General features: G+C 25.5%; 1 protein-coding gene across 1 annotated transcript; it reads right to left on the minus strand.

Moving 5' to 3' along the window:
• Nucleotides 1-436: 436 nt before the first annotated feature.
• Nucleotides 437-27,283, minus strand: LOC145831360 (uncharacterized). Its single transcript, XM_082938596.1, has 11 exons — nucleotides 27,156-27,283; nucleotides 17,211-17,379; nucleotides 17,012-17,082; nucleotides 15,456-15,633; nucleotides 14,122-14,419; nucleotides 13,665-13,786; nucleotides 12,813-12,897; nucleotides 11,456-11,635; nucleotides 9,842-10,020; nucleotides 5,615-5,827; nucleotides 437-4,437 (listed from the first exon to the last, which is right to left on the minus strand). Exons 2-11 carry the CDS (start codon nucleotides 17,317-17,319, stop codon nucleotides 515-517), a joined length of 5,358 nt encoding a protein of 1,785 aa, XP_082794722.1. The 5' UTR covers nucleotides 17,320-17,379; nucleotides 27,156-27,283; the 3' UTR covers nucleotides 437-514.
• Between the last annotated feature and the right edge of the window lie 214 nt (nucleotides 27,284-27,497).

The following is a 27,497-nucleotide window of genomic DNA, read 5'->3' on the forward strand; positions in this document are numbered from 1 at the left end:
ATAAGTATTTGATAAAGATTATGAACTAAGTAAGTTATATATTTGAACAATACTACAGAAATACATACTTCAACAAAGCTATAATAAAATCTAAGACGTCAACTATAGTTGTATAATTTTAATGAAACATAATAAACGAAAAAGTATATGATTTTTAATAAAAGAAAACCTTATACAAAACAATAAAGCAATTTAGTACAAACAGAAATCTCTTAACGCCAGTCTTTGTTTAAAATTTATAATTAACCTAATTTTTTTTTACAAATTAAGTTAGTCTAATTAGCTGTAAAATATGCTTTTTTTAAATTTAATTAGAAAAAAAAATTTAATCGTAGACAAAAACAACTTTTGCATGGCTGTATTTTTTATAACTTAAATTAAAACTAAAAAAATTGAAGAATGTTTTCTAAAAAATACAGTAACAATACGTAAGTTTTCAGTCTAAAACTTTCATAATTCAGGAATAAAAAATTTTACATACAAAAACGTGTTTCATGATAAAAATATGCCTATTTTAAGATTTGTTACGAAACGGTTCAAAGTGGGAGGCAGAAATGTCTGGTTGCTTTCCTGAAGGATCAGAAAGTGAATTTTCATCGTTGACCGTAGGTAGCACAATGGTTTGTCTTTTTTTAAAAGAGCTTGGACTTGATGATGCAGAAGGGTCAAATATGTAAGTGTTTTCATAACAATTATTGTCAACAGTGTTATTTTGCATTTGATGATAGTTTTCTTCAGAGTTCTTCTTAGACTTCTGCAACTTTCTGTTAGCTTTTTGTATTTTACGAAGCTTTTTGAAATCGTCAAATGACGGAATGGGACTTTCTAAACTTAAAACATCTTTATCGCTATACTTTAAATAATCCATTTCGATTTTAGGACTCAACAAGCTATCGATTTCACGTTCTTCCGGCGATTCAATTCCCACTAAACTGTTTCTTTTTTTCAGATCCAATAGCTTGTGACGCAGAAGTATTGGGGTTTTGGCCTTCTTGGCTGTAGTTTTCTTTCTTATTGTATTCGGTTTTAACAATAAAACTTTTTGAACCTCTTTTTTTGTCTTTGTGGTTGTAAACGAATCATCTTTTTTTTTTTTTATTGATAAAATCTTTAGAAATTGTTGAGAGTGTTTACCGTTATGTTTATCAGAAGAAAGTAAGTTTTCTTCTTCTATTTTACCTATTAAATCGTTAATACAACGAGAAACTTCCATTTCGATGATATCAGTTCCTTTAGCAAAATTATTAATTAATTTCGAATTGTTTTTTGTCATAAATTTACAACCAAAACCAGTTAAAGGTGAATTAACATCAACGTTGTTATGCAAATTTGACATAAACCCAGCAGATACCGTTAGATCTTGACCCATTTTATCTGATGCACAAACAGGTAATATCTGGGAATTTCGCTTAAAGATGTTTTGTTTTATAAAATTTTCGGACAAAGAATTATTACCTATCATAAAAGAATTATGTTGATAACCGTCTAATTGATTGTCAATGATAACTTTTTCCGTACTTTTAAAAAACAAATTTTTAGACGATCCATCAGCACCACTAAAGGACATACTAAGGTCGTTATTATCAAGCAAAAAGTCTTCTTTGTAATCTTCGGCTACAGCAGACTGTTGCTCAGTCAAATTCAAATCACTATTAACACTGTTCAATGAAAACAAAGAATTTAGTTTTGACTTTAACAAATCACTTTCATTGATATGTTTACAATCATTTAAGAAAAGACTTGGCATGGTAGATGTGTTGTTGTGAAAATTAGTATTTTTAAATTCAGTATAATTAATTTTTTCTTCAAAATTTTTAGTATTTTTCGTATTATCATATGAAAACTTTTTAGTAGAAAATAGATCACTAAGTCTCTTTGTAGCTACTTTTTTTTCTTTATTTAATCTACGTTTTAAGCTCCTGTTTACATTTACATAAGACTTAATTAAACTTTTCGGTAACTTCTTGAGCTTTAAAGGGTGTACGTACTTTTTAAATATAGATAAAGCACCATCATTTAACAAACATGATATTTCATAACTTTTTTGGTTTGAAAAATAAAGTGGCTGTAAAGATTTTTTCTTTTTAATACTGTACTTTTCATGACACAGTAAACTGCTTTTCCGTTTCTTCAAAGGTGAAATAGCTTTTAGACGACTTTCTTTTAAAATCCAGCTTTCATAACTTAAACTTAGTGAGCTTAAAGGTTTGATTATATTGTCTACGACAAACGGCGTTCCACGCATTATATAATCTGAAAAAGGTTGCTCGTATTTATCATTCTGTTTCAAAACTCTTAAACCGACTAAAGCTTTATTTTTTATATCTTCTTCTTTAGACTTAGTATCTCCGGGTGTAAAACAAGAGGATTTCTGTTTCGAAACATAGTTTATACTTGATTTTGTAGAAAAACCCGTAGTTAGAACAGCATTCTTTTTTATATATAAAACACTAGTCTTATCTAATTCTTTTACTAAAACTGACTTGTCTGAAAAATTAGTGGTCGACTGGTCAACACTAAGTTTATTTAAATTAGGTTGAAGAATATTTTCTTCGGAGTTTAAAACTTTTATACTGAGTTCTTTATACTCTTCTTCAGGTTCTGAAATATCTTTACATACTGCATCTTTAATTTTTGAATCTTCAAAATGATCTGCTTGCTTAAGACTACTTCCTTTTCTGCTAATATCATCTTCGTTTTCAAAGCCATCTTCATCAATAACAAGATCACCAAAATCATCATTACTAGAACAATAACCATCTTGTTTAGAAAACAACTGTTTTTGAGAAACTTTTTGATACTTATCCTTCGACTGAATTTTAGGTTGAGTATGATTTTCATAAATTACCGGATGATTGTTTTCTTCAATTACATTTGGTTTACTATTTTTATCGTCAGTGTTAGGTGCATCTAAAATATGGGAATCTTTTAGTTTGTAGTTTTCATTTTTATTCTCTTGAGTGATACTAGAACTACTAATTGAGGATTCTGCGGGTTTAGGGTAATAGTTATCATTAATTGTAGCAGTAAATAACTTTTCTTTTTTTGCGGAACTTCTTAAAACTTTAGTATAATTTTTGGGATCAGTATTCTTGTATTTTTGTAAGTAAACTTTGACTTCTGGATCACTTCCTGAAAATTCATCTGAGCTGAGCTCTGGAGTTTGTGATGCTTCAAAGAAATTCAAGTTTTGTTCAGCTCTTTGAGCAACATTTGAACTTTCAATTGCTGGAAAATTGTAATTTTTGGTGTTTTTATTTGTAATTTTGTTATCTGATGAAGCTGGACTAATTAAATTTTCAGGTGTATTACTCACAACACTGCTTTTAATATCATTAGAATGATCTTGAATTTTACTACTTTTAAAAGCTTCATTGGTACAATTCCCAGTTGTATTTAAATATAACCCTGCATCAGATGTTTTATTGGACTTGGCAGTGTTTGAGAATGATTTATTTATTTCAGGTTGTGTTTGCCCCTGCGTTTTTTTGAAAATGTTCAATAAATCTTGAAAGGTTATAACACCTTTTTCTTGCAAAACGTGAGTACTATCTAAACCACTAGGTTTTGAACTGTTTAAATTTTCATTTACCTGTGTTACACAACTTAAAGATTTTTCCCTAGATGAAGAACTACGCAATCTCCTGCAATAATTTTCATTAGGGACAGTACGAATGTTTTTATACATTTTATCAGGTTCATTGTCTAAGATTTCCTCTACGGATGATTCTGATTTTTCAGATGAAAGGTCTTCGTTACTTTCAATAACTTCATCTGTAATTATATTTTCATCTTTAAAATGACCGTTTGTTTCAGTACCAGAACTAGCTCCGACAGTATTATTAGCATGTAAAAGGGGTTGTTTAGAAATCGGTATATTCTGATCTTGATCAAACAGATCTGAGTTTTCACTGCGTCGTCTCCAGGTTCTGTTTTTAGTAGTAACATTGTTTCCAACGGAAGCAACAACCTTATCCTCTGCATCTGACACATATTTAGGCTTTTGTGATCGAAGGTTTCGACTATGTTTCGCAATAACAGCTGTATCATCTAAAGTTGTGGGACTTTTTCTTTTTCTAGTCGATCTCTTGCGTAAAGGCGTGCTTTTACTTAAAGGGGTCTTTTTCAGATAGCTCTCACTTATAGTTGAACTGCTATCATCTTCTGATATACTCTTGACTTTGCAATGAAAATTATTTTCTTTATTTAGTACACCAACAACAGGTTCGTTATGACCATTGAAAATATCTTTATGCTTTTTTACTTTATTTTGCAAAACATTGCTTTCAACCTGTGTCCCTTTACTTTCTGATATCTTACTTTCTTCATGGCCTAAGTTAGTAGACAGACATGGATTTTCTTCCACTAATTTTGCAGGAATAGGTAAAACTGGTTCATCTGACCAACTTTCTTCGTTCAATTTTGTGACAAGAGTATCTGTAATAAAACAAAATTATTTTGAACTGATTTATAATAGGTTAGTGATTACTGCTAAAATAAATAAAAAATATGCAGAACTAGTTACAAATAATTATTGGTTTTTTTATAAGGTTTTAAAATTCTGAAAAAATCAAAAAAAAAGAGCTATACTTATAAGGACAAAAGAGGGGTTTACTTTTTTACATCTTAATATTTTATTCATAAAAAATATCCCAATATATTTTGAATATAAGATTTAGGTAATAAGAGTTTAGCTTCTTGAGGAAGATGCATACTTCCAAGGAGAAAACCACTGTTTGTATTTTTAATAAATATCACCTTCTAGACTAGAACTTTATAAAACTTTTTAGAGGTGCCAAACTTAAAAGTAAAAAAAAACAGCAAAAACTTCAAGTTTGATTTGAAAGTGAAGTGAATGTTCAAAAGAAATTATTGATACCTAAAACGTGTACCAAATTGTATACTTTAAACTAGTTTAAATCTTAATTTTATAAAAATAAGAATTTAAATTATTATTTGAAAAATTTAGGAAATTTTAAATAAAATTGAACTCATTTAATGGTTAAAAACAAAAAGATCTACACAAGGATACTAGTCTGATCAACAAGTAACACACTAGGTTTTTTTAATAGTAAAACTACTTTAGCAATTAATTACATAACTATTTAAAATTTTTGTAGCAACTTAACATATTCAATTATAAGAGTACTCAGGGTTGCCTGTTGTCAATTTTTTGGCAAATTTTCTCCATGTTTTCAAAATATCTTCCAGGTTTTTTAAATTACACGTTTTATGGTGTACTTTAAGTTTAAGGTAAAAAACTGTGTTAAATAATACAACGATAATAAAAAGCTTCTTTAAAAATGATTTTTTAATAAAAAAATATTTTGATGATTACCAAAAAGTTTTATCTGAACGATAGATTTTTGTGTCAAATCAAAATTGTACTACTTAACTAGTAAAATTTGTTCAAAATTCCAAATTTTTTAATGATTTTGTTCACTAGATTTTTATTTTTAATTTCTCAAATTCCAGGTTTTTTCAGCATTTCAGGTTTTTTGGCAGCCCTGAAAACTGCACTGAATAGTTTATAATCAAAATTATACCGACAAAGCTTAAAATAAATAAAATTAAGTGAACCTAAAAAAATGTTTTAATTTGTTAAAAACCTAACCAGAATTTTCTAGATGACAGTTAATTGGTTTTAAAAGCTTATCAACCATTGAACAGTTTTTCTTCAATTCCTTTGAGCTGCTTTTCAACAAACATCTCGCTCCTAACCGACTCCAGAAAGCCATGTGAACCTCGTCCGCCGGTACCAGGTCACTTTTGTATTTGCACCAACAAGTAGTGTTCTCGCCATCGTCAAACTTCATCCATCTTTCTCCTGTTCGTTTAATAAAAAAAATTTTAAGTTTTGTTTTCTCCTTTTTAATAATTACGACTTAAATTCCACTCCATAGTCTTTGTTATTAATTAAGGCCATAGGGGGGGGGGGGGGGGGGTAGAAGCCATTTTTTGACCAAAAATAACATATAGACTTATATTATAGTAAATTTCATAATCTTTCAGATGCTTTTTTTAGATTTTAAAAATAATAAGTAACTTTTTTTTTATGACCGGTTATATAAAGGGTTGTCTTAATAAAGGGTATATAAAGGGTAACTTTAAAGCCGTTTTTCTCGAGTTTTTAAAAACGGGCTTTAAAATCTATCTTCTCCTTCATTTTTCGAGCAATCTTCTTCAAATTTTCAGGAAATGTTCCTTACATTATGAGAAAAAAACGTTATTTGTGAATTTTAATAATTTAAAAAAATAAAAATTTTATGACAAAAATTAAAAAAAAAAGTGATTTTTTATCAAAAAAAAATTTTTTTTTTTTAAAAAAAGGTATTTTTACTTGAAATTTTTTAAAGTCACAAATAACGTTTTTTTTGTTATTGTATAAAGAATAGACTGTGAAAGTTTGAAGAAGATTGCTTAAAAAATGAAGGAGGAGATAGATTTTGAATGCATTAGTCTTTTTTCGCCGTTTTAGTTTTTCCTTCCCCATAAGGAACCTGTTATGCGGCCCGACTTTGGCCGGTCATATCTCAAAAAATAATTCGATTTTTTAAAAACGGTAAAAAGCAACTTGAAGCTTAGTAAAAACTCTATAAAATAAGATCAACTTGTAAAAAACATGGCCTACCCCCCCCTATGGCCTTAATACTTTATAAAACATTTAAAAAGGGGTTGGCAGCTTTTTCAAGTAACAGGCAAAACTTCTGAGATTAATTACACGCGGGCCTCGTTGTAAGGCAAAAAAATCGTTCGCAAAACGCAGTTATAAAACAAAGTCTAATTATTTAACAAAATACTACTTTGTACTAAAAGTGTGATAAAATGTGAAATAATAAACCACTTATTTTTGCCAGTTTTTCGATTAACCACATAAACAAGAATTTTCACTACAACTTTTTTCATTGTTTCAAAAACTATGTTTTTAGCTGAAAAAGCATTGCAGGCTGCAGTTTGCCGAGTTTCTGCTTTAAAACAAAGTCTAAATTTCACTTATTGCACTATTTGTAATTTTTACTATCAGTAAAAAAAAAACTGACAACTGACATCAGAATAATAGTTAAAAAGCTTTAGTTTACTTTATACGATTTATAAATAAGTGTAATACTTTGTTAGCTCTCAAAATAATTGAAAACAACTTTGACTTCATCTTTTTGTATAACTACCTCAAAAGTAATTTACCATTATGTGAAAGATTAGAGCAAAGATAAGCTTTAAAACTTTTCTAATGTAATGACTGAAGTCTTCTAGTTAACGAGCTTGTTTTAACACGTTTTGTTTTTGATACAAATACCTTTTTTTGAACTATTATTAAATACTGTCTATTTTAAGTAAATAGTTATACAGTGTGTTATCTTTATGCAAACTTGATTAAAATTATATACTTAATTTTTTGTTTTAAATCAATTTAACTTTTATTCTTTGTTCTTCAATTCCGATTTACCAATTATGAATAAATTTAACTAACTTCAACTATTTCATAAATTAAAAAGTAATACTAAGATTTTTAAAGATTTATAATGCAAAGCAAATTAATAAAAGAAAAACTGCTTTTTCATATTTTTAAAAATTGATATAAACATTTTCGCATTTAACCTTGAGTCAATTTTAATTAAATTGCTTCGAAAGAATTATTTATTTTAACACTAATAAACATAAATTCAGTTTAATAATTTGCTTTGCATTCATTTAACAAGTTAACTTTTTCAATGTTTTGAAAATATTTTTAATACTAAATTAAACTCTCAAAAACTTTCTATAATATAAAGTTCTTTGCTTATAAAACTTATAAGTATATATACTTATTTTGAAACAAGTTTTTTTTACTCCTAATAAAACTTTCTAAAACTTCTATAAAAGAGTATTTTCAACGATCATCATCTTTATTATCTAAATTTTCTCAACTACCTTAATTTAGTACAATCGCTAATACTTAACAAACAGCTAGAAAAAAGAACATTCAGACTTAAATTTACGAAGTTAAGCTTATATCTTTTGCTTAGAATATATCTTTAAATAATTAAAAATGATAAAAACGTTTTATTAAAACATTATAAAATTTTTAACTACGGCCTGTTAATTTAAACTTAAAAGATAAATAACAAAGAATATTTTAGATTCATGAAAATAAGTACTAATGTATGAAAAATAATCATCGATAAAACTTAAGTACTTTAAATTTTAACGTTTAGAATCACAAATTGTAATTTCGTAAAGATATATGTCAGTGGTCTTCACGAAGAGCTAGAAAATTATTTTACTGTGCACAGAAAATTTAGTAATGTAAGCATTGGTTGCTTTTTCAGTGAGAGATAAGAAAAAAAGAGTTTTACTCTAGCGTAACACTATTTAAAGCCGAGCGATGCGAGAGAAGCGCATTGCCCGCGCGTAGTTTTAAGATCACTAAGCAAGTACACTTTGCACTTGTAGGCGTATTTTGTTAAGATTCTAAGTAAGCGAGTTACGCTATTGCTAAGCAAGCGCATTTTGTTTGGGCACATAGTAATAGATTCTCTCTGCAAAAGATGCTTTACTTGTTATAATCGTGTATTTGTTAACTTAACAATAGACAAGATCCAGAAAACTTTACAAGAACGTTGTATTAGTTTAGTTTGTCAAAGTCACCTAGATTGTATTTTATCTGGGCATGAGTCTAATATGCACAAGGGGACATTTTTGCAAGAAGACACTTTTGCATGGCATCAATTTAGAACAAGGGGTCACTTTTTTAGAAAGACACTTTTGCACAGATTGCAAAAAAAAATTTTAGTTCAACTTTTCATTAATTTTTTTTACTATCACTATTACCCCTAACCCTTACCCTCGATCGGTGATTTTTCATTTTCTTTTTATTTAAATATTATTTTTTATCACTGTTACTCCTAACCCTTACTCTTAGTCGGTAACTTTTTTTTTGTATTAGTTTATTTTCTACGTGTGTATTTGTTCTATTTTTTTAATACTTCAACTTTTGTTATTTTTACTGCTCTAACCCTTGGTCAACTTTTTTTTCAAATTAATTTATCTTTTTTTTTTATGTTCTTTTTTTACTCTCGTGCAAAAATGACCCTTCGTGCAATAGTGACCCTCCATCACTAAAATAGAGATATTGTGGACATGTTATGTCACATTATTTAGTGAAGTGTCATCATACACATGGTATATTGCTACTTGTGAAGGTAAAAATGAAGATAGGAATTACAAGATGGACCACCTCATGTGAGTTCAAGATAGAAAAAATTCGAAGTGGAAACACCCACCTAAACGTGATTTGCTGAACGTGCATATATATTCTATTCTTGATTGTAAAATCGATGGGGAATTGATAGTTTATAATGAAAGATCTATTACTTTTTAAATGAGAAATCATTTCTAAACAGATTTTTTAGTAGAACAGATGTCTTTTACAGAAAGTTAAATGATCGTCTTTTGGATCTTTATGGGTATTATGTTTACCTAATTATTTCAAACAGATAGTTCATGTGACAGATATTTAGATTATTATCTTATAAGTATCAGTCATTTTGCAGTAATGTTAAGTGTTAATACTAAATGATACAGTGCAATGTTCGTTTTATTTTGCAATGTTCTTTAGTTCTTTTATTTTGCTTTTTTTTCACGTATAAATCAACGAAAGTGTATGACTGAGTTTAATAATTAAACAAAGTTTATACAACATTAGTTTTATCAGTTCTTTCTGAATTAACATTGATTAAACTTTATTAATTGAAATATATTTATAATATATGATTTTACAGGTAAGCTTCTAAACAGAGATGGTTTAAAAATATTACAAATTACTGTCTTAAATTATACACAAACAAAAAACTAAAAGTAAAACCTTTTCCAATACTGCATCCATGTATATCACGAATCCAAAGCACAAAATGACGGTATTTTTTTATGAACTGAACTACAGCATACAATCGATATTCTGACCCATTTAATATAAAATCGTACCGAAGCAAGTCATTTTGTCTTAAACCACATTTGAAATTCATCACGAACATCGGTGAAACACTATGTAAAAAATTAAATGAACTTTTTAGCTGTATACTTATGCTGAAGTATAAAAAAGTTGATACTACTTATTCCAGTTTTCAATTAAACATACTTATTACGACTTCAACAAAATTCAGGGTTGCCCCAGATCGATCTAAAAAAATTTCCTAACTCAAATCCTTATAAAAACCAATTAAAAAATACATAACCACTTGAAAATATTTTAATGTATTCAAAAAACTCAACTGGACCCTTAAAAAAGATTAATTTTTAATACATTTTTTTTAAGAAAATAAATTCACCAAAATGCAGGTTTTAACGATGATAAACTTTCTTATTACAACATGTTTCTATAAAATTTCCTGACTTTTGTCTTTTTTACGTTTTTATGGACTTTTCCTGATTTTCCTGACTTTGTGGCAATCCTGAAAATTAAGTTAACGTCTATTTAGTAACAATACAATATTAGCATACGTAATAATACTTTAATCTATATTAATATATATTACAATCGAACTACAACATTAACTTGAACGAAAATTTAAGACAAAGCCTTACATTAATATTTACAATACTAATTTTTTGACCAATCAATTAGAAACTTAGATAGATTTGTAATACTCTAAAAATAGAAACCTTAATCCCACTATAAAAATCTGAAGCGAGCCAACTCCTATTCACTTTAATAAAGAAAAGTCGCAAGTTTTTGAAGCAAAAAGAGTTGAAAAAAACTAGACTAATTCAGCAATAATTAATAATAAAACAATTTTTTTTAAATACAAAGACAGTAGTAGAAAATTAAATAGATACGTTAAGAGTATAATGGGTGATTATTATTTTCTAACATTAAAAATTGAGTAAAAGTTTATAAAATTCAAACAATAATCAAAAGACATTTTAAGACGAGGTTTATTCAACAATCAATCATAAAAATTGAAATATAAACTAGCCTAAGATGAAGAATAAAATATAAATTATTATACTGCAGTTTAAAATACTCAAGAAGTCTTATTTATGGCAAGTTTTTAAATCTTAATTTCAAATCCTTCTCGACAAGAAGGTGATTTATAAAATTAGCTAATAGTTAGAAATCTATTATAGAAAAATTTGAAGTTTTAAAACATAAACTAATATATACAAATATCATATTACAAGGTCAATGCATAAATGCATGTTTAGTTACTCGTTATTATTCACGAAACAAAACTATAACTGTATTTTAAATTCTACAATACCTGTAAGTCTTTTCAAGACGACGTCTCTAAGAACATAGTGCCATAAATTAAAATATAAGTAAGGTTTTTCTGATACGGCTAAGAAGCTCGTTTAGCATTGCATGTATAAAAATAGTTGAATTTATCTTTAAATATTAACTTACGTTTTCCAAAAAAAAAAACTTTAAAGTAATTTATTCAAAGATTTACTTTAAAACTTTAACTATTTTTTAACTAACTCAGTAAACTGTATATGTCTGATTTGATCTTCAGAATTACAATCGGGACAGGTGTACAAATGGCCGGCATTAGTCATTGGGTGAAAATCGTCAACCAATGTACCTTCAAACGACAGAACACCGGATGTTCTCAAGTTGACTTCACGCGAATACTTACAATTACTGCATTTCTCAGTCCATCTAAAATTCAAAACGTTAATGAGTATTATAATTGTTATTTTTTTCATTTTAAACTTAAAATATTAACATAATATTTTTTTAATCGAACAAAAACACTCAAAGTTTGAGTTTTTATATATTTAATTTTATTATTAAGGTTTTTATCTTAATCATTCACTACCAAAAATTTTACCTATTTTTTAATTATACAAGGTTGCCATTGATTTTTTTCGGATTTTGTGCTTTTCTTACATGTTTCAAAATACAAGTTTATTGCCCATTTTTAGCATAATCGAATATTATTTTAAAGTAAAAAAAAATTGAAAACTTGCCGTTATGCTAAAGTGTATTTATAATAAATAAAATTCGAAATAATACATAAATCTAAATTTTATTTTCTTACATGTAAAAGTTGTTAAAAATTCTAAATTTTATCACATTTTTTCTCAAAAATACTCAATTTCAATGTTTATTTGCCTAAATTGTGAAATTCCAGATTTTATACTTCCAGATCTTATGGCAGCACTGTATATATTAATTGTTTTAAAAGTAAAAATGAAAAAATTAATACAACAATTTTTTTATGTAGCTTATTGCTACAATTACCAGCTAATTGAACTAGAAATGAATGCATAAATGTACAGTACAGGTAAATAAATTACTCAAAAACAAAAAAAAACATTATTTTGACGTAATTTTGAATTTTGTCCAGGACGTTTTATTATTTTAAACCTGAATTTTTAACACCGTAGAAAACTTTAATCTAAAATTTTCTAGTCACAGGGTTTACTTAGACAAAAAGAGTCAAGCTGTTTAAAAAATAAAACGTTTGATGAAATAACAATAAGTAAAAACTTAAGACGTCAATGTATTTTTTTTTAGATTTTTAAGCTGAGGAGAGACAATCTTGACTATATCATCTTATAAACTTTAAATGTTATGCGAAAAAAAAACAGTAGTTTATTTTAGTTATTAATCTTCAGTGCAAAAAATCTATCTAAATTACTATTAATAGTCTTATATATCTATTTGGACAAATAAATCAATCCAAAAATATCAGTTCTAGTTTTAAATATAAACTTTTACAAACAAACTTTCAAAATACGTTTTAAAATTTTGGTTTGTAAGCAATCATAAAAAAAGAATAGTTAATTAATTCTATTATTCCAAGCGTAGGTAGTGATTTTCATTAACGAACCTTACACAGCTAGTAAACAATGTTTTCAAAGCTTCATTCAAACTGGTTAAAATCGAAAACATCTCCAAACAGCTTTGTTTGTGACCTATGATTATTTAGTAATATAAACTTTTTTGTTTAAAAACCCCTTTAAATTAAGTAAAAACTTATAAAAACACTTCAAATAAATATAATATACGTTATTTAAAAGTCTTCGAAACTTTTTAATTAACTAAATGTAAAAGATTTTTTTTTATAAATAGAAAAGTATATTATTCAAAACGTATTTAAGAACTATGTAACGTATGTAAACTGAAAGACTGTAAACAGATTTAATAAACAACAGGAAATACCATACCTTGCTCAACAAAACATGTTTAATTTTATTTAACAAAAATAAAATATAGTTTTGAAATTATAATTCTCAACAATATCTTTTAAAATTCAGTTTGTTAACGTGGGTCAACAAATTGTTTGATAAGGTTTAATAAAACTATTTAAGTACCAATTAAAACTGAAAACTAAGTAAAAATATACTTACTCATCTCTAAATAAATTAATTATCGTTCTATCATACTATATCTTAGTAAAAAGTTAACTATTAATATTTATGTAATAAAACTATTACCTTAAAAAAGAAGGTAATAAGTAAAAAACTTTGAAGCTATCTGTTGTAAAAATTTTATAAAACGTAAATGAAAAAGCTTAACATATTTGTTTAAAAACTAACTCATTTATAGTAATTTCTAGATATCTTATGCGTGTTAATTCGGAAAAGCTTCTTGAACTCAATTATAAATGATATTTCCTTTATTTGTATTTTTCTTATTTGAAAGTAAGGTTATTTAAATACTAAAAAAAAATAAACTGTACCTATTTTAACAAATTCTGTTGAAGATAACTCATCAACTATAGCCTTTCTTGCTTCTTCAAATCTTTCAAGTCTCTTCTTTATAGAGCTAGATTTTTGAACCACATCAAACTCATTACAAGCACTAGAAATTTGAAAATAAGTTTAACTTATGCCTTTACAAAAGAAAAATTAACAATTATTTAGGGGTTGTGCATTAAACTGTAGCATACTTTAAGAACAACTGTAGTCAGCAGAACAACAACTCTATATTAAGAATGAATAATTATTTTAGCTACCAATATAGAATCGCATATATTCAAAAAAATACAAAAAGTAAGTTAGCATTATTTCAACAATTAATAGTATAATTTTTTCAACTACAACCGTTAAAAGTTTGATTTCAATACATAGAAACTAACAATTTCCATAATTAATCTTGTTGCCATTTTGATGACTTATGTATAAAAATTAACTAACAAATGAAATATTGTTGCTTCATCTATTTTATTAAGGAGAAGACGAACGATGTCGGAGTGTGACATCATAGTAAAAAGTGAGTCAAACCAGCAGAGGTTTTTTTTATTAGTCCATTGATAAGCAACTCTTTTACTGTAAATTAAACTTGGACAAAGCTTTTTTCTATTGCTACCTCTTGTGTTTATCCATTCATCAAACATAAGACTTAAACTTTGTTTTTTCTTCTTTATTTTTGATAACTTTTTAGTGTTTAAAGCTGCTTTACCTTGCTGCTCGGTTTCTTGATCTACTTCTAAACCTGTTTTTTGTAGATATTGTGGGCAAATATTTACTTTAATGTTTTAATATTATCAATCAAAATAACATAAAGCACAAACAGTAAATTACTATATAATCAAAAAAACTTAATTTTTTATGCATTATATCTATAAGACAAATATTGATTTATTTTCTATTTTGTTCAAAATTAATTAAAATTATAAAAATAATAAAAAATATACAGTAAGATTAAGAAGTTGGTAAAAACAACAGTATTTTTTTGAAATAGTTTTGGCTTGGAAAATAAAAATATAAATATAAAAACTGAAGCGTTTTTTAAACCAGCAAATCAAAACTACAAAATTTAAACAAGTAATTGTACAAAAAGTTATGAAATTAAAACTTAAATTAAACCACAAGTGGAATTGATTCTTTTTTTTCAGCTTTTTTATAAATTAAAATAACACTTATGTTTCAAAACATGTTTTTTTGCTTAAAACAGAAAGATATTGACCTCAAAATAACTTGCGAGAACAAAAAAAAATAAACAAGCCTATAGCCAAAATGGTAAAAATTTGTTGTAAGGTATGCAAAAGCTACCATTATTGAATATGTGCTAAAGGAGCAAAGCTAAATTTACAGTATGTGAATTTGGTAAACAACTGGGAAATCTAAGTGAATAAAACTCAAACAAGAAATCTTTGTTTTATAATTAAAAATTTTTATTAACTAAGAAAATATCAGTTATGAAAAATCACTGTGACTAAATATAATTAGTAGAGTCAAAGATGGACATCATAACGCTTCTTTTTTTTAATTTGAGTAAAAAAGTTACTTTAAACTAGTATTTTACATAGAGCTTGGTAAAATCAAATTACATATTATAACTAATAACAAGTTCTTTAAACTTTAATTAAATTTGTTAAGTTTTACCACGACAATACTTATTTGAATATTAAAACTAGAGTTTTGAGCTAAAAGACTAAAATATAGAGTTATAAAAAAGTTGATATTTTATAAAATACGTGTATATATTTTTTTAATATTCATAAAAAACGTTAAAAAATATTTTTTACCTGACACTTTTCTTTGTTTAGATTCATCAATTTGTTGTTGCGAATTCAAAGTACTTTCATCATTTTTTGAATTAAAGCTAGCTCTTGTTGGAGTGATAGTCTCATCTGGTTTTGTTTGGTTATCATGTACATTATCTAATGCTACAGATTCAACTTTTTGAGAATTAATATTAGAAATCTGTAACAAAATCGCTATAAATTATATTTTCAAATAATTTTAAAAGCAATAATGAGCACTAAAAAGAGTAAATAAAAGCAAAGTTTCAACTTAGATTAGAATTTATTTATTATGAAGAATATTCAAAATTTTATACAGCAAATTAAGTTTTACTCAAAGAGCTCTGTAGTGCTTATGATAAAACTAGGTTTAAAATATATGTAAAAGTCAATAGAAGTGAACAATTGAGCAGTTAGTTAAGCGCATGGGAGTCAAACTTTTTTTAACAAAAAATAACATTGCCTCTTATATAAAAGCTTTAAGTACAAACTACAAGCAAGGTTTTATGGAATTAAAGTTTTTTTAGATACTGTAATTTTTATAAAAAATATGCGGTACAAACGTATGGACGCAAAATTTATGGAACCAATTTTCTGGGAAATTTTAAAAATCACTAAAAATTTTTCTTCTTCTTCATTTTTTAAGCTAGAGACTTTCAGGATATGTTCCTTTTATATTTTTCAAGTCTTTTTATGTTGCAGTTTTTGAAACTTTATAAAATGAAAATTTTTGATAAAAAAATTAAAAAATAGGTAGGTTTTATTAAAAAAAATTTCGGTTTTTTAAATTAAAAAAAATTCAGTGAAAATTTGAAGTAGATTGGTTAAAAAATGAGAAAGATATATTTTTAATTAAATAGTCTTTTTTTGCGTTTTTTGTTTGAGCCTTTTTTTTAAGAACCTATTGAGCACACAGACTTTGATAGCTTATATCTCAAAGATTACTTTCAATTTTTTTAAGCGGTTAAAAGTGTCTGATAGCTCAGACAAAACTATAAAAATTACATCAATTTGTAAAAATCAAGGTGGACTTTTTAGCCCAATGCCCTTAAAATATAGACTAAAAAGAAACTACTACCTTAAAATAAAAGCTAAATAACTATTTAAGTAACTAATAAGTAAGACACAACTTTAAAAAAGAACATTAACTAAGTTATTAACTTTAAAACTTCCATACAAAATTATTTGGTCCTAAAATTCAAATAATTATATTTAGATAACTTGAGAACTTTTGTATGAAAATTTGTATTTTAAAAACCATCTGAAAACTATTTGGTACAAAATAAGATCACCTTCTATTTTTAAAGCAAAGACACCCACCTATGTAGATTACTTAAAAAAATCCATCAAAATTAATTTGTAGGTACCTACTTCAAAAATTGCTATATTTTTAATATGAAACTGTTTTGCACCTTGTACTCATTTAGTGTAATTTATAAACATACAATTATGCTAATTTTTAAGCAATTTAAGATATTTTTACAGCTCAAAAATGTATTTTTCCTACTTTAATTAACTACGAGATAATTCAAGGACAAAAGTATAAACAATTGACTTACTTCCGAGTCACAATCCAAACAACCATCTGAGACACCTTCTGCACTATGGTTAAGATTAATGTTGGTTGAATCTGAGCCATAAAACATAATTATATTATATTTAAAAAAATTTAATATCTGAGAAAATATTAAAAACTTATTTTTTAAGAGTTTTGAAACTAAATCAAAGTAAAAAATAACTAAAATTCGGTAAGCTCACCAGTTGTTAAGTTTGTTGTTGAATCAAGTATTTCTGAGGCATCACTTTCAGAATCAACAATTTTGTTAGACATAGTGTTCACTTGTTTATCCATCATTTTAGTACTCATTAATTTTTCAAGTTTTATAATAATATTCTTATCTTTTATTTGTTCAAAACTTAAGCACACCTGTACAAAACATTATGCTAAAGGTAATTTCTGTTTTTATTAAGGAAAACAACTAACACCTTTTTTTTTAACTCCACAATCATTAAATTTAAACTTATTGAATTTAAATTTAAATTAATTAAAATACCACAACTAACAAAGTTACCACTCTTTGAGTAAAAAACTGTATTGAGTGACCAATAACTTTCCTGATTAACTTAAAACTGTCCTGATTCATCCTTAGTTCTTTAAAATACCTATAAAGTTATAAAAATTTTCAAAATCAATAAATATCAAGTTATTCAACTAAATTGGTTATAAAATAACAAAAAATTGAAAATAAATCAACCTAATGTAATTCAAAATCTAAAAAAACTGTCCTGAGATTTTCATAAACCTTTAACCTTAAAACTACCCTGAGTTCTTTATAAAAAACTAAAATGGCCTAAGTCATCCTGAGGTTTTTATTTTGTTTTCAAATTATTCTGTGTTATCCTGAGATTTTAAAAAATGTTTAACTATCCTGAGATGTTATGAGTGTGTGGCAACTCTGAATTACTGTTAAGTCTATGGGGGAGGGTAAATAACTTTCTTTTAAAGATAGTCTAACTTTTTACTTAAAAAACTAAGCTACTAGTTCTTTTTTGCCATTTCACAATTAAAATTAACTTATGAGGTATAAGCTATTGAAGTTCGAGAGTTCCAAAGGTTCATAATGGAAATCTCAAACTAAAAAGGCAAGATAGAGTGTTTCACTAAAATCAATCTCCTCATGCAGTTTTTGAACAATTGATTTAAAAGCCTATCAGTCTAATCTTGTATAAATTTTTCAAAACTTGTAGAAAACAGAAATTTTATTTCTAAATTACGTTTTTTTAAACTTTTTTTTTTGGTCAGAAAGTTAAAAACTTATTTTCAAAAATCTCTTCCTGCAAGTTGTTTGTAATATTGAAAACTTGTTTGCTAAAAACTTGAGGTAAATTACTTTAAAAATAAATGAGGAAGTTTTTCTGTGAAAAAAATTTGTTCCATACATTTGTGTTAGCATGCTTTTATAAAACAAATTATGTCTCAAAAATTTATTGATTTTTTCGTTCTATAAAAAGTATTGTTTTGTATATACTATAAGTTTTAAAATACAGCTAATGTTAATTTTGTAAAAATGTGTTGGGTAACCCCTCTATGGCCTTACTTATGGCATAAAATGTTTTTATAGTACTGAACCTTCGCTAAACATTTAAAATATTGTTAATATATAGGGGAAAATTTTGTATTTCAAACAAATATAAAATATTAATTTAAACTAACTTAAACAGTTTAAAAACTGATATTTGTTTAGGCTTGCAATTTTAGGGCGTGTATGAAGAACAAATATATAAATTTGTTTATAAAACATTAGTGATATTTTTAATTATAGTATAGGATTATAAAATTTGTCTAATGTAGTAATTCATATTTACTATTTATTTTTCACTAAAGCCTTTTAAATGGCAAGTTTTTGAAATTCAACTTCAAATTAAGGTTTCAATTCAATTTCACAAACTAATATCCTAGGGATTTATATCACAAAACTTTTTGTTAATGCAAAATAGTTAAGCTTTTAAATGCTTGATAAAACAGTTATAAAGTTAAATATTTTTTATTTAAATTAAAAATTTTCATAATTTATCAAGCAAAGCAAATAAAGATTTACTGATTTTTTTTTATACATTTCTCTTTTAGTAAAACAAATGAGCATGGTTTTCTTGTTAAAGATAAACAAGTTGACTCATTAAGCAAGTTATAATATATATACAATTAATTATAACAAAGTATTTTATAACATGAATGTTTTAATTATGAAACTAAACTGTAATAAATACATTTTCTTTTTGTTTTTAATTCTTCAACAATTTATTAAATAAAGTTTTACCACCTGTAAACAGGTAGGTCATCAGGATCAAAAATAATAATATAAAACTAAATCTTAAAGATAATTAGTAAATAAAGGGTTATATTTTTATTTAAGCCAATACACAGATTCTATTTGAATAAGATTTTATTCAACTGGTGATTTCGTTTGATAAGGTCCAAGCAAGTGAAATATTGTATTCTTAATAAAATTTATAAAATTTTAAATAAAAAAACAGTAAAAAATTAAATCACAAAAAAACACATCAAAATAATCACAAAAGTATATAATAAACAAATATCTAATTATATAATAAACAACAGTATTTTACAGCTGTTTCATATATGAGATATTTCTATTTCACATAATCCTCAGAAAAGCTTTACTTTATTAGACATGTTCTACAGAATTTTAGAATTTGAATTTTTTATAAATATTGTAATGTAGTAATAATGTTGAAGATTTTTTTGAATAAGTTTGCTTTTCAAGCACTATTGACCAAAACTTTAAAGAAACTATAAATAATAAACAAATTAATAGACAAATAAACAATGAACGTTAAACATGTATAAAACTTTAACAAATTTAAAACAAATTAATATCTGAGCTAAATTGGCTAATGTTAGTTAGTGAAGACAACACTATTAAATGTTCTAGTTTTTAAACTTTTATGCATTTATAAGATACAACAGTTAAAACTTTTTATAAAACTCAAATTATCCAAAAAATGTTTATGTTAAAAAAAGAATTTAAAAAAAATATGTTTACCATATATTTAGTAAACTTTATTCTTAATTTATTAATTAACCTAATTAACTTTAAGAAATTATTTATATAATTTTTAATAATATTACTTTCATTTTCAAGTTTTTTATGAAAACTTTAATTCAGGGTTTGGTAAACCGCAGCCTGTAAGCCAGATTATTTCAAGTTGGTTGCAGCCATAAAAGATATAAATGCAGCCTGCAAGCATCTAAGTCTAACTAGCTAAACCAGAAATTGTTTAAACTTAGACTAGATTTTCTGGAAATTAAAATAAGAAGTAAAAAAGGTATTATTGGAAGGGTTTATCAGACAAATTTTGATAATTGCCCCTTTATTCAGGGATCAGCAGGCAAACCTTATAATATCCATACATAATAATATGTAAGTATTAAATCTCTATGATGCAATTATTATCCCTCAGAGAAATTTTTTACCCTACATTACAAACCCCATAACATTTATTGTAAGTATTAAATCTCTAATCAAATATCTCTCAGTTTTATTCTACTCTTCATTACAAACCCCATATGTGAGTTAGTTTTAGTAATAAATCAAAATAGCCCAAATTTCTAAACTACATCATTCAGAAAACCCTGGTCATTAGCATAACTAATGAAAGATTTGAAACTTACACTATATTTTCTTGGTTTTGGATTTTTTTAGGTTGTACTAGATATTTTGGGGTTGGTATAGAAGGGTTAAAAATAGGTCGAATTGTAACTAAAACTACAACTATGGCCAGGGAAGATTTTTATTTTCGAAATATAGCTTGAGTCTCCTAATACCCGCTAAAAAATATTTTACAACATTTTAAAAAGCTTTAACAAAATAAAACATAGTTTTAAATTATTTTTTTTCTTAATATAGTAAAACTACTTTTACCAAGTAGTCAGGTATAAAACTTGACGTTTTAACATTTCATGGCTTCTAAAGTTAATGATAATTGTAAATCTAATCAAGTGAATTTAAGAAAAAGATATAAACATTTTTACCCATAAAATAAATTTCAACAAAAATTTCTAAAAATACTATATAGTTTTACCTTTCAAAAGCAACTGAAAAAATTCTTATTAAAACAAAATTTTACTGACCTCTGAGGGACAAATGGCATATTTTGAACTATCTAATGTACATCTTCCTATTTTTAATAATGAGTTGCATGACTTGCAAAGCAAACTACAGTCTTGAGAAACGTTGGACATTTAAGCTCTGCTTTGAAAAGTTCCAAGTTAATTTTAATTTAAAATTGAGTTTATCAAAAAAAACTATTATCAACTTTTTTATAGAAATTTAACATAATGAAGTAACAACAAATTAAGAAAACATATATTCACAAAAAAATATCTTGAAGAGGCAGAAGTTAAGTACATAAAAAAATTTTAGTAAAAAGTGAAGTAAAGTACTTATAAAAGGTTTCTACAAAACTATTCAGAAAATATCTAGGTCTCCCTTACTGAATTTTGCATAAAAATAATACAACAAATTTTACACTGAAAACTTTAGTTGTTGAAAAGGCTTCAATGAAAAATAGAATTTATTTAGTCAGACTTTTTTATTGAAAAAATTAAATACTTGCTGAAGTATTCCTAAACCTACATCAATAACTTTTCAAACTGTACATAAAAAGTATTCATATTATTACAAACTTTAATTGCTTTTTATCAAATTTTCTTTGTCTAATCAATGTTCATATACTACAAGTGTTTTTTAAAGTTGCTTTCTTTGATGGTTGTCAGATAAATAATTGAAATAAAATTATAAACTAGTATAAAACATATAAAAAAGTAAAACTAAAGTTATAAATAGAGAGCCCTACGCAGTACAATATTAAAACTTAAAACAAACAATGTTTTTATGAAAAATCAGCAAGTGTTGTGCCTTTTAAATTACAAATTATCAATTATTTTGACTGAAAAGCTCTTGATATTTTAGGGGTGGCAAAAAACTTTATTCAAAAACATATATTTCCATACAAAAATAGTTGTAATAAAAATCATACAAAGCTAAAACTAATAAACATGAAGTATCAATGAATGCAACTAATAGAATTAGATCATTTATTTCTAATTAAGTCTTGAAAAACAAAACTTTAACTGTTTAACAAAACCCCTATTTCCATTAAGATTTAAAAATAAACTCCAGAATTTCAATTAAGCTGTAGGAACCATGTAAAGAATGATCAAAAACTAAAATTGATAAATATAAACAACTTTATAAGTTAAGAAAATTACATTACTACAATCAAAAAGTTATTAATAATCAATTGTAGAACAATTACACGATACTATGTTAATATGTATTTTATACTGGAAAAGCAACAAAATGTTCAAGACCATAGAGGTAAGAGAGTTTTTCTAACTTTATGTTATTTTACAGATGTATTTTTTTTTGTTTTGCTTATGAAAAATTAATGAAGCTCTTGAAATATAACAGATCAAAATTGGAGAATTCAATTAGGTTTGAATTCATCTGATTGAAAACAAAACAAAGAAAAATCACTTATTCATTATTAATATATCTCCTTTTACAGTTTTATAACAATTCATTTTAGTCTTATTTTTATTAAATAATAAACAACCACATTATAAAAATGTTTAATAATTTTAATTATACTCAGAAATAGATAATTTTTCATTGATTTTTAGATGCTATATTTTTCAACAAAAGTTTTATTTACAACTTGACAACTAGTTGAGTTGTAAAAATCCAAAACCTTGCCTGAAAATATAAGGTGGTGTTAGATCATGAATAATCTAAAAGAAAAAATTTTAGAGATTCTTCTTATTTTTGAGAAAATTGGCTATACATTTGTATAAAGAAATTTTTACAGAATTGACTATATCTCAAAAGTTAGTTAGAGTTATAAGTAAGTATCTTAAAGTTTAAGATTTTACGCTATTAGTATAGGCCAATGATAATTTATGTAAAAAAAAACTTTTAGATAACCCTCTATGACTTCAAGCATCTTCTAAAATGCATGTCTGCTATTTAGTATTTTCATTTTATCAAATAATAAATAAAAAATAAAAAATAATTATTTTTTAATTGCAAAGAAAAAAGTAAAACTTCAAAATAAATTTGATACAAGGTTATAACATAACTCACTTCATCTCAGCCTGTTTACAGGGTAACCATTAGTACTTGTGCAGACACACTTTTCTTTTGACTATGAACAAATCAGTCATTGATGAAAGCGTGTAAGTACTTTTGGTTAAAATTATAAATTAAAAATAACAGTTTAAATAATTAGTGTTGTTAAATTTCTGAATAAAAAATAAAAATTGACTGACTTAGTTCTTTGAAAGTTGTAATTACAAGAATACTCTAAACACAAAATCATAACATAAAAAAAGCTATACAAATATAGAAAATTTTCAATATTTAATTATACAGAATAAATTATATTCTGTCAAAAAAATCTAGATAAGTTTAATTTTATTAGTTTTAGTTTTAACTACAACTATATAAATTATATATTTTTTTCTGTGTATGTGTAGAACATTGGTTTCAATCTTGAAACATTCAAATCAAAGAGTTTTCAAAGCCTAAATTAGGACCCCTACACCATAAGGAGACCACATCATGTGAGCAAACACAATTTTTATCAAACTTATTTACTTGCTTCAGAACTTAGTTATGGACAAATAAATTTTTCCATAATCAAAATTGATATTAAATACTATTATAGGAAGGTTTTTAAACGTTTTTGTATACCATCTGCAACTTATTTAAAAATCATTATTCACTTTATTTTATATTTTATTTCACAAAGCTTTTCAAAATTTCATTTTCAAGTGGTAATTATTAAATGAACTTGAAATTTTTTTTTATCATTCCTACATTGGAGAAACATCACTGCAAATCTTCCAACAAATTACAGACCACTGCGGAACAGATAAAAACAGCACAATATTTGAAAATATTTTTTATTGCACAAACTGTCAAAACTCTGACATAGTTCAAAACTTTAAAGTTTTGAAACGATGTAAACAAAGCTAACTCTACAGCCTGGAATCAATATTGATTGAGTAAGAGCGACCTAAGTTAAATACGCAAATAGCATTCAATGGAAAAGCAAAATTATAACAATTTATTAATTATGATATCTTTACTTTAGTTCTACTTGCTAAATCTCTTAAGTTTGTATTTATTTTAATTTATTCATACATGATAATTTAAACTTTAATTTTTTTAACTGTTTAATAACCAAAAAAAAACTTTTCAATTCATTTAACATTTACTACTTGAAAATGAAACTAGTATAGTTTTGAAAAGCTTTGTGAAATAAAATGTAAAAAAATGGGTAATCTGTTAATAATAAGTTGCAAATAGTACGTATAAAAATAAATTTCTATTATTTTCATACTCAGGGTTGCCTTTTGTTTTTTCAAAATTTTTTCCAGGTTTTCCAAATTTCTTCCAGGTTTTTAAAAGTACACATTTTTGGGTCTATTTTCATTTTAAAGTTAAGTTTTAGGTAAAAAAATATGTTTAATAGTAGAAAAAAATTAAAAAGATACTGTAAAGGTACTTTAAATATGTTTTTAATAGAAAAAAATTTTTGATGATGACAAAAAATCTTTATTTATATGATAGATTTTTTGAGTCAAATATAAATTTTACTACTGTACATGTAAAAATTATTAAAATTCCAGGTTTTTCCAGATTTTTTTTTGACTAAATTGTCAAATTCAAGGTCTTTCCAGGATTCCAGGTAAAGTGGCAACCCTGCATACTTCTTTAATTCTGTCAAATTTAAAATGTAACCAAAGTTAAATGAAATTTTACGTTTTGTAAAAAGATGTTTTTAGTATATACTTAAAGCTTTATAATACAGCCAATGTTAACTTTTGTAAACAAAAAATGCTAAACTCCTTTATGGTCTTAACCAATATTTAATGACTGGACAACTAAGCCCAGACAAAAGATATTTGATACTATCTATATAACAAAATAGTTATAAATGACTGCCAACTTCTTTAAAGGTTAATATTTTAAATTTTTAAGATTAAGGGCATAGGGGGGGTAAACACCCTTTTTTGGTTTTTTATCTTATTTTATATAGTTTTTACTAAGCTACAAGATGCTTTTTACAGATTTAAAAAATCCAAAATAATTTTTGATATATAGCCGGTCAAAGTTGGAGGCAACAATAGGAACCTTATGGGAGGCGCAAACTAAAACGGCAAATAATTAGAAATCACTAAAAATCTATCTTCTCCTACGTTTTTTGAGATAACCACCTCAAATTTTCAGGAAATGTTCCTTGCAATATTTAGAAAATTCTTTCGGAACAGAATTTGAAAAAATTAAAAAATCGAAATTTTATATAAAAAATAAACAAAAATAACAATTTTTTTTTAGTTTTTCTGTTATAAAATTTTTATTTTTTAATTTTTTTAAATTTTATTCCAACAGAATTTTCTAAATTTATCAAGGAACATTTCCTGAAAATTTGAGGTAGTTATCTCAAAAAAAGTAGGAGAAGATAGATTTTTAGTGAAATAGTCTATTTTTGCCGTTTTAGTTTGCGCCTCCCATAAGAAACCTATTGTCGGCTCCGACTTTGACCGGCTATATCTCAAAAATTTTTTTGAATTTTTTAAATCTGTAAAAAGCATCTTGTAGCTTAGTAAAAACTATATAAAATAAGATCAAAAACCAAAAAAGGGTGTTTACCCCCCCTATGCCCTTAATCAAAAGCCTAACAATATATTAATAGGGTGGCCAACGGTTTTTGAGTATTTTTTCTAAGTTTTATAATTTTCTTCAAGGTTTATTTAAAGTATAAGTTTTTCTATCTCTTAATAAAAAAATAGGTAAAAAATTGTAATTAATATTATAAAATTATCAAAAAATACTGTAAATGTGTTTTATACAGGGTTACCAAATATTTTTGGGAAATTTTTTTCAGGTTTAAATTTTTTTTTTTAAGGTAGAAATTACACATTTTTGGAACTATTTTCAGTATAAAGTCAAGGTAAAAAACTAAGTTATATGGTATAAAACATTGAAATGGTACTGTAAGCTATTTCAAATGTGTTTTTTAATAAAAAATGTTGATGATGACAAAAATTTTTATCTTTATGGTAGATTTTTTGTGTCAAAAAAGAATTTTTCTACTTAACATGTAAAAATTGTTTAAAAATCAGGTTTTTAAATGATTTTTGTTCAAACTTCAGGTTTTTCCAGATTTTTTTTTTCAAAACTTCTCATATTCCAGGTTATTTAGCCTAAATTGTCATATTCCAGGTTATTCCAGGTTTCCAAGTTTTTTGGCAACCCTAATTATACTAAATAAAATTTTTTTTCTGTATAATAGTATTTTTTATCTAATATAAATTTCCATGTAAAAAATTGTTAAAATTCCTGATTTTATGATTTTGTACTAAAATTACAAGATTTTTTAAATTCATAAGTACAAAATTTCTGGTATATCTAGTTACTTTTACCACAGATGTTTTTGTGTTAAAACTTTATTATAACTAACATTTTTTGCATTTTTACAATTTAGAAAACATATAATAATTGAAAAACATAACACTCTAAACACAGAATTGTTTACTTATTGAAATAGTTATTAAATCTATTGATCACTCATCATAATAAACACCTAGTACACAAAAGTTATAATAAAACAGTTTGTGGTTGCTCTTGTAGAAAGGGCAACAAGAAAAATGTGAATGCACATGATCATAAAAATAGAAATCTAGGGGAGGAGACGGTGTGGAGCCCATGGTAGACTATGGTTTTCATGGTCAATATTGGCAGTAATGGGTTAAAAAAGGGTGCTTACCATTTTTAAACTTTAAAAAAAAAATTGTACATACAGTTACTTTCTAAGTTTTTGTTTTTATTTTTTCATTATTGTTTTAAAGTTAGCTCAAAGAATTAGTTACAAATAAATGGTGTGCAGCTCGATGACCAAAAGGTCTTTCTCCACACCAATCCATCAACCTTAGTTGTGAGCGTTCACATTTTTCTTTCTTTCTTTCTTTCGTTATAAAAATTACAAAAAATATTAGATTTAAAGTTATATTATATAAAAACTAAGATATAAATAGTTTAAATGTGTTTTAAAGAAGTTTTAAGTACAAGGTTATAAAATATTTTAATACAATTGAAGAAAATAAAAACTCACCTATATAGAATGGTATTTAAGTATGCTTTATAATCAATATTTTCTTATTACTTTTACCACTTTAAGAAGCTAAAATTGAGAATAGAATTAAAGATAAAATACACTTGAGGACAATAAACAGGACTGTGTGTAAACTATTAATTGTATTTAGATGTCCAACAAATTGATCGAAAAACTTTAAATAGAAACATTTTTTTAAACGCAAGAATGAGTACAAATTAAAATTAACTTCAACATTCAAATATAAAACTTAAAATGAATATTAATTTGATTGTATGTACTAGTATTTGGAAACAGACAATAAAAAATCTCTAATATGTATTTATATCTTATAACTTAAGG

Source organism: Thalia democratica, chromosome 3, assembly GCF_965202585.1.
Source record: "Thalia democratica chromosome 3, ktThaDemo2.hap1.1, whole genome shotgun sequence".
Lineage (NCBI taxonomy): Eukaryota > Metazoa > Chordata > Thaliacea > Salpida > Salpidae > Thalia > Thalia democratica.